The 12,617-nt window shown below is 44.7% G+C and overlaps 1 protein-coding gene across 1 annotated transcript in view; it reads right to left on the bottom strand.

The window, feature by feature from the left end:
- ITGAV (integrin subunit alpha V) overlaps positions 1-12,617 on the bottom strand; it is a 65,170-nt gene that overhangs the window by 27,544 nt on the left and 25,009 nt on the right. Inside the window, exons 3-11 of the mRNA XM_083407092.1 lie at positions 10,041-10,132; positions 8,425-8,539; positions 5,342-5,403; positions 4,148-4,193; positions 2,843-2,968; positions 1,955-1,999; positions 1,579-1,622; positions 1,422-1,478; positions 768-820 (exon numbers count right to left, since the gene is read on the bottom strand). Coding sequence (XP_083263218.1) covers positions 768-820; positions 1,422-1,478; positions 1,579-1,622; positions 1,955-1,999; positions 2,843-2,968; positions 4,148-4,193; positions 5,342-5,403; positions 8,425-8,539; positions 10,041-10,132 — 640 coding nt within the window. The remainder of the gene's footprint in view (positions 1-767; positions 821-1,421; positions 1,479-1,578; positions 1,623-1,954; positions 2,000-2,842; positions 2,969-4,147; positions 4,194-5,341; positions 5,404-8,424; positions 8,540-10,040; positions 10,133-12,617) is intronic.

Genomic DNA, 12,617 nt, shown 5'->3' with positions numbered 1-12,617 from the left:
ATTATACAAATGTGACACTAGGTGGTGATGGTGAGCTATGTCAAATTCAATATATTTTTCAAAACATTTTTTTTTTTTAAAAATCAAAGTGTTTTTTTATATGTGTGTAGCTTTCACCTCAGAGTAGACTTGTTTAAATTACTGGGCCTAAGTTAACCATGTCCATTAATTTCAGGGGATCTGCTCCGAGTATGAGTAACCATGGATATAACCCAAAATTTTCTGCCCAAAGACACCAAGAGCAATTAGAATGCCCAAAGACATTTAAATGTGTCATCACACGGTATGATTTAAAAGAAAATCAGCTAATCTATCCCACAAAACGAGCGGTGTCATTCATTCTCAAAAGGGCATCTGTCAGATGTACCTAACACAAGGAATGAAAGGGGAGGAAAGGGAAAATAAAGGAAGAAGTGAGATAAAGAACTGAGGGAGCTGCATGGGAGAAAGGGATGATGAGGCAAGATCTGTGTCTAGGAACCTCTAGAATTACAAGCACGCCACTCTCGAGGGATTCATAGCTGTACTATGTATAATGTCTTCACAGGACAATTAAGCCATGCATGAAATGTTTAGAGATTTATATACCAAGCACTCCAGATAAGATGCATGCAGGGACCCCAGCAGAACAAGCCAGCAGAAGAAACTCTGTGTGCGTCACTGGCTTTCAATTACTCTTTGCAAATCTTCTATTTTTATCCTAAACAAGATTTTTTTTTTTAAGGCAAGCAATTCTTTCCAGGAAGAATGAAAAAAGCATCACTTACTCATCCCCATTGATATCTGTGGCAGCTACAGAATATCCAAAATATGCAGCCATCTGGGAGATAAGATTAAACAGGAAAATGTTGCATTTTATGTAAATACTTCAGTAAAGATATTTCAGAATTAGTGACTGCCCCCTCAATAAAAGCTCCCTTGCTTGTCCTCACTTGCATCTGGGATGTGCTTAGCTGTACTGTATATGTTATTTTAGAATATTATTTCTTTCTTATAATAAAGGTTTTTTTAAAAAATGTTTTAAAAAGGTCCCTTGCCATGCATTCTTTAAAGGCTTTGGATTACTCCTCCCACTTTTGCCTCTGGCTCCGCCCACAACTGTCATGTGGTTCCTTTAAGTTAAAGGATGCCCCCCCCCATAATTAATCAAGAAAGAGGATTTCTCTAAGCAGAGAGCAGCTCTTTATTTCAAAATAATCTCGTTGATTTCAGGCACATTTGGTCAACAACCATATATGCTGCCAGTTTGAGCTGATGTGATCAGGGGTAGATTGCTTATGGTTATGTTTCCCTGTTCTTAAAACAACTCCCAAATCGACATTCTCTGATTTGCTGTAGGTTACTTTGTGAATTTATAACACCTAGATTCCACTAACGAATGGTAGATAATATAAATCAAAACATTGCAGAGAAAAGCATACCTGCTCTCCAGTAAAGTTATACATGGACGCCATGGTGTCTCCATTATAAATAGACACCTGCATGAAAAAGATAGAAGTTAACATCTGCACTGCACAATATTTTAGAAGTAGCTGGGATAATACCAGCACTGAAAAGTATATTATGTAAGTTCCTTACCATGCCCAAAGTTCTTGCTGCTCTTGGGACCCCAGAGACAAAATCTGAAAATAAGAAAGACGACATGACCTATATGGATGGTAGTCAATGACCTTCAGAAACATTTTCCATTTAGGCCGCCATTCTGCCAATAGTTGCACATAGGTAAGGACTCTTGACTTTATCCTCTAGCAATGAGCTACAAGACTGCAGCCTTAAACTAGGTCCAGTGGTAAGCTAGGAGCTATGCAGAAGCCCCACAGTCCCTACTAAAGAGTGCTTAAAATTTACCAAAGACTCGCAAAACGGGGATGAGAGGTGAGATATTGGCAAACAATAATGGAGCCGGGGCAAGCAAAATCTTATCAAAGAGGGAGCAAAAGTTAATAAGCCATACCTTCTATGCCATCGTGGCTGAAATCTCCCACAGCTACTGAATAACCTGTCAAACATGAAAGGGGTAATCATGACTTATCAATGCACATGACCTATTACAACCTTAAATAAATATCAAGAGGCAGTTTTCCCTGCATCTATTCAGGTCTGTCGATCTGGCTGCTTATGTTTTAGCCATCCTAATTAGCTAATCTGATTCTCCTACTTTTGCTTGATGGGGAGGCGGAAGGAGGTGTTGGTGGCTCAGAGACCAGGGACAGAGAGGCTGCCAGCTTTGCAGGCAAGGGGTGACATAACGGAGGGGTGAGCCCTTTGGGCGTGCTGCAGAAAGAATGTAGTTGGTTTAGGGAGCCACGGACTCAAAAAGGTTGAAAACAAAGAACAAAGCTTTCCAAACTGTGTGTCGCGACACATCAACGTGTTGGCTGCAGTGTGTAGGTGTGTTGGGTGAACACTCCCCGCGCTCCTTCCGGGGCTGGAAAGGGGTGAGTTTAACCTCTGGTTTGCTAGTAAAACTGTGTTGCAAAATGATGCATGTCTAAAAAGTGTGACACCGATATGAAAAGTTTGGAAAGCTCTGCCCTAGAAACTCACCAAACCACCAACATGTGAGGTAAGAGCAGCTAGAAAGCAAAACAAACTTTGGAGAAACAAGCCATGGTTTACCTGATCATCTGTGGCACAGTTCATCATTAACTCGTGGTTTGCTTTACAAACCATGGCTTAAACAATTGCTTAGCATTATGGGTCATTCCCAAGGGCGTGTTGGCACCTGCTTGGCACTAGCTTTCACTAATATCACTGGATGGGGAGGGAGGAATGAAGAACCTCAGACTCAGTTTTACTAGGAACACAATTTTTACTAGAGTTTTACTCTCAAGTAACCTACCCAAGTAGCTGTCATCGAAAGCAGCATTGGCCGACCGCGTTGCTAACTGGCTGTCATACTTGGTGGTGTAGACTTTAGGGTTGTATTTTGACACAATCTCAGCCACTTTATCAGAAATGAGCTGGCCTGTTGGGTACCAAGTAGAAGAGGGGACATAAAAACACAGACGGAGCTATTAGACGATACTTGCAGTCTCCTAGTTCACATTAGAAAAAGACAAATGGAAGCAAGGAGCTGGGATTAAAAATAAGCAACTTGAAACAACTTCTTCATTAAATTAAATTGAGAGTTACTGAGGAGTAACTTTCTTCTCAGAGGAGAAAGATTCTATAATGAGAGGCACGTTAATCTGTTGCATTTAAAAAATACAAAGAATCTTGTGGTGCTTTGAAGAGGGAGGGTGGAATTCAACATAGCACAAAGGGGGTTATGGACACGGGGAATGAGGTGTACTCACATGACGGGAGTTTGCCTCTTCTGCTCCCCCTAAACCTGTTCTGGGGGTTCCTCCCAACCCCCTGAAGCAGATTCCAGGGTTGTGGGGTAAGGAGGAGGGGAGACCCACTGAGTGAGCAGAACTCATTCCTAACAAGTAACAACTTAGTCCAATCAAACCCCAATGTATTTATTGCAGCATAAGCTTTCATAGGCAGGCATTTAATTCATCAACTACATGAAGAACCGAGACATTACATTACATTACACTACACATTACATGCAAATATGTATAACTAAACCCCAATGGAATCCACCCTGCTCCATTCCAGAAAAAGCCACTTTAGGATTTGAGCAGAAACGCAGTCAGGGGAGATGCTTGGCCCTTTCCCCTTCTATTACTCCAAACGCCCCACAGCTGCTTTTCATCCTCACAGGATTCCAAATACATGCTTGCAAAGGCAGTGCCGTAGCTACGGGGGGCAAACTGGGTTCTTTGCCCTAGGTGAAGCCTCCAGAGGGGGGTCACTGAGGCTGCCGACCTCTCTCTGTGCGTACGCAAATGCTTGTGTGTGGGGTGCCATATTGGGTCTTTGACCTGGGTGAAATAAAGCCTAGTTTTGCCCCTGGCAAAGGTAAAGTCTTGCGAGGGTCAGGAAACCTGCAATGGGAAACGCAGCTGGGAGGGACAGTTTGAAGCAGAGAAACAGCAGGCAGTGAAAGTCACCACTTCTCCACTCAAAATCGTCCCCTCTTCAATTAACCTTGCCAGAAAGGAAACTTGTTGCATATGGTTTATTTTGCTAGTGTCCTTAAGAGGACAGCAGAAGATTAAACAGAATGGTCAGCTTTTTAACAGCTGTGTCTCACCTTGCCAGTAAAAACTTCCAGGTCCTCCAAGAAGTACTCTATCTCCCTGGGGTAAGAGTGGAAGGAAAAAGTAAGGCTGGGCAAAATAATATGTAAGTTTCTTTTCTTGTAATGTCTAAGGCAGGGGACAGTAACCTTTTCGGCCTGGTGGAAGACAGACTGCTCAGATTCCCACCAACTGCTATTCTACACTCCCTCACAACTACTTTAACATTCCATACTTCAAGCAATCTTCTCCCCATCCCCCTCTGAATGCAAACCATAAACACGATTTAGTACAAAAAAATTAACCTAACCGCAGTTCCTAGTTTGAACATATTGAGAAACTGTGGCTAGTTTAAACTAGGAAACGGGTGCGTCCTGTTGAACCTTAAGGTTCCAGCAGGCTCGTTCCTGTAACACTAAACTATGGTTTAGCGCTATATTCAAACCAGGTAATTGTATTCAGTGCCCTTCAAAACTTTAAATCGCTATCCAACCCAATGCGCTCCGGATGTTGAGAACTACAACTTCCCATCATCCCTGACCATTGGCTGTGCTGGCTGGGGCTGATAGCATAAACCATTCCTGTTTGTTTCTTTTTTCCCTCCATTATCTGGTAATCAGATAGACTGCTTCTACATGTGGAGGTTTTGTTCTTTAAGTCAGAGATGGAGAAGCTGTGGTTTTTCAATTGTCGTTGGGACTCCCAACTCCCATCAGCATGGCCAATGGTTGGGAACGATGGGAGTTGTAGTTTAGCAACACCTGAAATGCCACAGTTCCCCTATCCCTGCTTTAAGAATCTGTACCTGTTGTTGCACAGTGAAATAATGACAGAGACCAGTATATATATTCTGATTTTCAGACTAATTAGTGTTGTTAAAAGACAAAGGCAAATGGAAATTCTTAAATACATTGTTATATTCTGTAGCAGAATTAACCCAGTAGGAGAGATAGCATCTCCTTCTTATTAATTCCTATTCTTCCCTGATTTGCTCACACACTCTTTGAAATCCTGAGCTGAATAAATGATTTCTGTCTAGCAGGCTACATCCAGATGCATAAATCTAAGCCAACAGGAGCGAAGTGTAAGAAGCCCCTTGAAAAGCTGATCTGACAGATATGCCTTTGCAGAATTGATTTCTACAGACTCTTTCTCCTTTGCTGTCAGGTACTGAAAAAAAGGAAGACGTACAGTTATAGCTTCCCTACCTGAGTAAAGTCAATGCTGAATCCACCTTGACAAAAGCCCTGTCCTTCAGCGTCAATGCTTGCTGTGAGAACAAGAGAAATGGGAAACAATCGATGGTGAAGATGTTTAACACAAATCCCTGTGCATAATAGTGTCAAGAAAGACCTTTATCTGGAACAACCACTGCTCTAAGCCAAGCTGCCACCTAACTTCCTCTTGTTCTCTTCATATGGAAAAAAAAGGTACTTAAGATGCTTACCTGGGAGATGCCCTACCTGGTGAACTGGTGATGGCTCCCCATTGGCCAGGAAGAGTCAAAAGAGACTCTTCCTGGCCCTCCTCAAAAGAGAGAGCCTTTAAAAAGCTGAGCTGCCCTTGCAGGTGGGCTCCACCAGCACTAGGAAGCTGAACATCCTCACTGCCTACTCATATGTAGACTAGAAGTATTATCTTTAATGGCTAGGCTAGGATTAGTCCAGTTTTTAGAGCCACAGTGCTCTGGCTTATTTTTGGTGGCAGCAAGCACCGTATCTTGAGACCCAGCTGGAAGTACTGCAGGGCTGTTGTGCAGTAGCCCAGCAAGCAAGCAGGTCTGAGAGGTTCTCCTGAGTGTCCTCCTGAGCAACAATAGAGAGAAGGGGAAGGAGGGACCTCCTCTGCCTCCCTTGCCCCTCTTCCTTCTCTCTCACTGGTGCTCCTCCTCAGCCACTGCCCACTGGTTCTCACATAGTGTGGGTCTGTTGCCGCTTGGCCCCCTCCACCACCCTGACCTCTCCTCTCCCCCTCCCCACTCATGGGCGAGAGGCTCGAGCTGTGGCTCAAGTCACCCTGAGAGCTGGCCGTCTACCCCCAATGGCCCTGCCTGTCTATGTGAGTCAAGGGGAAGAATGGAGCCTGGGGGGTGATGGAGTCAGGAGGCAGAATGCAGGGAACTCCCACTCCACAAAGGGGGGGGGGGGATTTTGTGTCATGAAAGTGTGTGTGTGCCTCCCAATCCCCATCCCGGTGCGTACTTTGTTTTGCCAGACCTGTCCTGTATTTTGCCCAACCCAAAGTGGCAGCTCCATCCCAGACCCATAGAATTGTAGCGTCGGAAGGGACCCTGAGGACCATCCAATCCCCTGCAGGGAGCACCAGTATCAGAAGGGGAGCTCTGCCCAGTCACCCCAGATGCAACCGAGCTATGTGTCTTGTGGCCTGTCATTGTGGCTTAGCCATTCCCCACCCCCACCCCACTTTTAAGATTCAGTCCAGCCAGGCAGCACAAAGAGGTTTAGTGGGCCTCTGGTCTGCTGATATGGTTCATTTGGCTCTGGGTCTCATAATCTGTGCAGGCCTGACCTACGCTGGTCAGAACAGAATACCCCCCTCCCTATTGTTAAGGCCAACACAATCGATCCAAAGGGCGCTGCCTGTTTCTGAACACGTTAAGTACGAAATCTAGCATGGCGGGTATATGCTGCTTTTCTTCTCTATTTACAGATCAGCAACCTACAAACAGCTTTATGATGTCGCCTGCCTTTAAAACAGGGAAAGAAAGGGAATTCCAGAGCTAATCCCTCGCATGCCACGAGACAGCCCAAGGAGGCTTTCTTATGATGTGGTTAATCCCTCTGAATACAGAGCTTTATAACAGAAATGCTAACAGTCTCTTATCGGTATTGCGGTGTATAACAGAGTGCACATTTCACTTAGGGCATTCCGTGCCCCTTTGATCCTGGGAGTGACTCTGGAATGCACTCTCCCTCTCTGGGCTCTTGCTGTTTAAATAGATTGTATGCATGTGCACACAGGGGTGGAGGGTTAATTTTGATCACCACTGGGGATGCACTAAATGCGTCTGTTCTAGTTCGGAAGTAATTTGGACTTACTGGGTTCCCTCCCCTTTTTTTAACAAAAATGGCTGGATATCCAAGTTTGGTGTTCCAGCTCAGCTGGAATAATAACCTTTTGTGACCTGGAAAGTCACAGGGGCTGTAGTAGATGGTTTTGCCCAAACAGGATGCAGCTTACATCCCAGCTGTTGGAGCCAAGCTACATGATCAGCAGCTCTGCATGATGTATCTCTTACTGGAACATATTGCAGGGTGCTTCCTCGTGTAAAAAACAACACATATTGTACATACAGACCAGTAACCTTATCTAAGACCTGCTAGTTGTTACATAGGAAAGGGGCTTGATATTACTATTTTGCAAGAAAGCACCTAAACATTTATTCTCCTGATTGTAAAAACTTTCCTACCTTGCCAAAAAAACGGGGTTTTTTTGGAGGGTGGAGGAGTGGTCCTAGTACCCCTGTGCTTTGTTCTTTTCCGTACACACCAAGGTCATGACTAGCCTTCAACAGAGCCTGCCATTTACAGTTTGTTTGTTTTAAAAAAGATACAGTGCCAAACCATGCATATAATGTCACACGTCATTTGGCCCTTAGCCTTCCCAGTCGTTTGTCACAGTCCCATTGCAGTGACTCTGCATTGAAAATGAACAGATCATTGCTGTCATCATATTTCCACTTCTATCTTCAGATCCCTATGAAATTTCTATGTGCTGTGAAATTTGGAACCAGACTGAGCATTCAATTGATCTGCAGAGGATCCTATCATCTCACAGGTTTTGTTTTTGTATGACCACGCACCCTAGTTCTAGAACCACCAATGTGACACCATTTGTTAGATACCCCCTTCCCAAGTGCCTGCCAAGGTTTCCTGCCCCTCTGATTCCCCCCCCCCCCATGAGCTTTTTCTAAAAAACTTTTTTTTTGTTTGGTTGGTTGTGTATTTGGGGAGGGGGGTAGCCTGCTTTCTTTGCTTTTGTGTTGTATTTGTTTTGGAATGTGTCTAGATGTTTTTCCTGTTATTTTGTGGGAGAAGGGTTCTGATCCTCGCCAGTTTTTCATTTTGTGGTGACCGCAAGAGTTTCTTAGATTTCTATATATTCCCCTTGGGCCCTGAAAGGCTGGGGACGGCTGCCTTAAACCACTGTTGCAAAGATGAGGGTGTGGGTGTGTTTCTTCCACACACCTTAAAGTTGTGCTTATAATACGACAGCATACAGAAAATAGATTCAGGGCTGTAATTACAATAGCAAGACATTCTCCACATACTTGACCTGCAGGGAGCGTATTCAAAAGCTTTGGACCCGTCATGAAGATAACATGTTCCCACAGGTTCCCTCTCGGCTTTCTGTTCCGTTCTCCAGTGGTACAATGGGGCACACGCCTGCGGGGGAAGCAAAATGGCAGCATTTAGAAAGCTCTTTTTAAAAGTCCACCATTATACACGGTGCAGTGAGAGGCTGAGAATCAACGGGGGGGAAATGCTTTAGAAAAGGGGACAAATGATGCTTGCCTCAGCCAACCATAGAGAGGGGAACGCCTGCCTTGTCTGCAGCTTAAGCAAAGTCACTCAGTCTGGTCAAAGCAAATGAGGTGCTTCGCAAAGTGATTTGGCTGAAGTTTCGCAAAAAAATAACAAGAAGGGAAGGGAAAGAAACGACGCAAGCAAAAACCTCCTCACGTCAGCTAACTTTCAGGGTGCCCTAGCCGTTAATTTCCTGGCACCAAGGCTGTGTCAGCATCTGCCTCAGCCTGTAGCTCAGTTAAGCAGCTCAAATGATCCAAGCAAACACTTGAAGGAATAGGTGCTCACTGACTGTGCAGTAAGGTGCTGGGCAGCTGGAGGAACTCTGTCTATCTAAAGGCCAAGGAGTGCACAAAGGTCTGTCAAACTATGGTACCCTACATATATTGTTGGACTCCAACTCCCATCAGCCCAAGACACCACCGTCAATGGTTAGGGATATTGGGATCTGGAGTCTAGCAACATCTGGAGGGCATGTCAACTGTCTCTGTGCTATAACATAGCTGAAAAATGCAACCTATGTTGGGGTCTTTGAATTCCTCCAAACCTGTTGATGTTGCGATGTGTGAATGGTTCTGTTTTGGCTGTGTAAGAATGGACACTCACAGAAATCACCGTTAGTATATACAGATGCGGCACGGCAACAAAATGCTGCAGCATGGAGTGCTTCTGTTGAAGGCTCCAGCTACTCCATGCCATGTCTCTGGGAACACCCTGCTTTCCACCACCACAATCAAATAGTGAGTCTGCCTTTTATAGGCCCACAGAGCACCCCAAGTCTCTGTTGAGCTGTTTGGGTCCCCTGCACCCCCAATTCTTTACCGTATAATTTTGCTCCATAGGACACAGTTTTTTCCTCCTAAAAAGTAAGGGGAAATGTGTGTGCGTCTTATGGAGTGAATGCAGGCGGGAGGCTCTTGCTGGAGCCACGCCTAGCGTGTGTGCTGCTCTTGCTGGCTTTTCTGTGAGGTGGGAGAAGGGACTGAGGGCTGCCCTCTGTCCCTTCCCCCACCTCCTGGAAAAGCCAGCAAGAGCCACTGCCAGGCTCTGCTCAGCGCTCCCTTGTAAGGGCTCCCTTTCGTCCCTCATCCCGCTTTGCTGGGAAGCCAACAGAAGAAGAGGTGCTGCGCCTTTTGCTCTGCTGGCTTCAGCGAGAGCTGCGCAGCTTGCTCTGCTGACTTCTCAGCTAAGCGGGAGGAGGGACGGAAGGGTTTAAAGCAAGAAAAGCTTGCTGATTCTACTCTCTTTTGAGTGGGTGGTGTACGAAGATGTTAATTGATACTCAATCAATTTGATTGATTGACTCGTAAAAAGATACGATGATAACGGCATGCAATAGACACTGAAAATGAAGGCTTACCAAAATTTTGTCATCTTTAGATCTCACCGATGCACCAAACCATTGATGGGACTTGAATTCCAGAGGATCATTTTTCGCAAAATCTCTGTTACCTAGAAGACAAACAACCCCGTCATGGAGCTATGAAAATGACATTTCAATGTTGCAACATCTGAACACTTCTCCTGCTATGCCCCGCAGAGGACCTTAAAGTCCATGAATAACCATAGTTTAGAGGTCCCGGGGCCCTAAGGAAGTCAGACTATCCTCCACCAGGGCCAGGGCCTTTTCAGTGACAGCTCTGACCTGGTGGAATGCTCTGTCCCATGAGATTAGGGCCCTTAAGGATTTAACCTCCTTCTGCCAGGCCTGTAAGACAGAGCTATTCTGCCTGGCCTTTAATTTGAATTCGGCCTGATCTTTTCTTTCCCTTCCCTTCTCTTCCCCTCCCCTTTTATGAAGATTACCCACTCTGAGACCCCACAGCTAATTCTCCCCTGGCCTCCTCGCTGGCCCAAGTAGGACTAATTCAGCCAGCTAGCCTTGGTGACTATCTAATGCCTATTGGATGGATTTTCCCCAAATTGATTTTTGAACTTTGAATTTTATTGTTATTCATGCTTTTATACTGTATTTTATGCTGCTTCTATGTTGTATTAGAATTAAGTGTTTCAAATTTGTTGTTAGCCACCCTGAGCCCGGTTTTCTGAACCAGGAAGGGTGGGGTAGAAATAAAAATTTATTATTATTATTTATTACCGAGTGCTATAATGTCTGAAGTGGGCTTGTCCCTTGCACCAAGTTACACATCATGTATCCATGCATCACTTTTTTTATTTGTTTACAAGATTAGTTTTCACATTCCATTAACAGCTGTCCCAGTAGATCTACAATCATAATTAACAAAAAGGCTACACAGCAATAACCCAGCAAAGCCCTGACCCAATAAGTGCGTCTTCAGCTGTCACAGGAAGTTCATTAATGTTGGTGCCGTCCATGTCAAAGAGAGCTTTCCCCTTACTTGATTACTCTGCCCTTGATGTCTTGCAATGCACTGAACAGGTTCCACTGAAAAACAGGAGCCCAAGCCATATCCACACCACACATTTAAAGCTCATGGTTTCCCCCAAAGAATTCTGGGAACTGTAGTTTGTCAAAGGTGCTGGGAATTTTAGCACAGCAAGAGCTAAACTACAGTTCCCAAGATTCTCTGGGGGAAGCCATGACTGTTAAAGTGGTACCCATGTGTTTTAAATGTATGGTGCGCATGTGACCCTATTCAAGCATTCCACTTATGTGTTGATTAAACACATGAGAGGGAACAGCAAGAGTGCTGGGTCTCCACCCCATCTTCCACAAGTCACAGAGCAAACTTATGCAGTTCAGAATTTCCTGCACTTACAGAGGCTCTCTGTGTGCTTTGGAATCTAGAGGTCTAAACTGTGCAGTTCACCCTCCAGCTTGTGAAAGGCAATGGGAATGGCTGCCAGGTGTGGTGGAGGTGGCAGAGCTTAGTGTGCTTATTCACATGTGTGAAGAAGGGCTACTCCACCTGAAGCATTTGCAAAACTGTTTGAAGTTCTCCTATCTGTGGTGTTTGAGTTGGCTCATTCGCACACCAAGGAAGCATGCATTCATCAAAAGTGATAATGTTGCCCATTGTCAGCCTACTAGATTACAAAGACCTGAATCACCTATTGAAAAAAAACACAGTATCTGTTAAAAGACTTGCATCTTCTTAAAGACAGAATGGCACCTTAGAAGCTGTGCCTAGCCTATGCAAACAAATCGGGCAAATGGTTGGCATGGCAAATTAAAAAAAGGAAAGAACAAAGTATAATAAATAAAATTATGGTGGAAGGAGAAGAGATAGTCAACCCGAAAAAATAGAAGCTGTGCCTAGCTGTCTGGAACCAGTGATAATGGACAAGGTCTCCATGAGATGAGGATATGGCTCCAGTCTAAAGGTCCTCATTATCTTGGTGGAAGTGACCCTCATAACTTGATCACCATGCTGGGAACATAGGAAGATGCCTTATAGTAGATCAAACTATTTTGTCATCTACACCAGTGTTCCCAAACTTGGGTCTCCAGCTGCTTTTGGACTACAACTCCCATAATCCCTAGCAAGCAAGACCAGTGGTCAGGAATGATGGAAATTATAGTCTGAAAACAGCTGGAGGCCCAAGTTTAGGACACACTGATCTACACCAATACTGTTTACTCTCATGCAAATGTCTCTTGAAGGAAGGGATGGGGAACTTTCAGGTGGTACTAGACTCCAGCTTTCACCAGGACGAAACAGCATGGCCAATGGTCAAGGATGATGGGAGTTACAATCCCATCTGGAGGGTATCAGGTTCCCTTAGGGAACCCTCTAGGGTCTCTGGCAGAGGTATTTCACATCACATACTACCTCATTCTTTTAACAGGAGATGCCAGGGGTTGAATTTGGCAAACAAAGCATGTGCTGTGCTACCACTGAACCATGGTTTCACCCTCATGGGAGTGCGTTCTCATAACAGCCCAACCAGAATCTACCCAGTTCAGGAGACAGATTGTGAAACCTTTCTTCCAACTTTCCTTAGTCGCTGCTGA

Source organism: Podarcis tiliguerta, assembly GCF_965153285.1.
Source record: "Podarcis tiliguerta genome assembly, chromosome: 1".
NCBI lineage: Eukaryota > Metazoa > Chordata > Lepidosauria > Squamata > Lacertidae > Podarcis > Podarcis tiliguerta.
The sequence above is the reverse complement of the archived record's forward strand: the minus strand, read 5'-3'. Positions and strand labels throughout refer to the sequence as shown.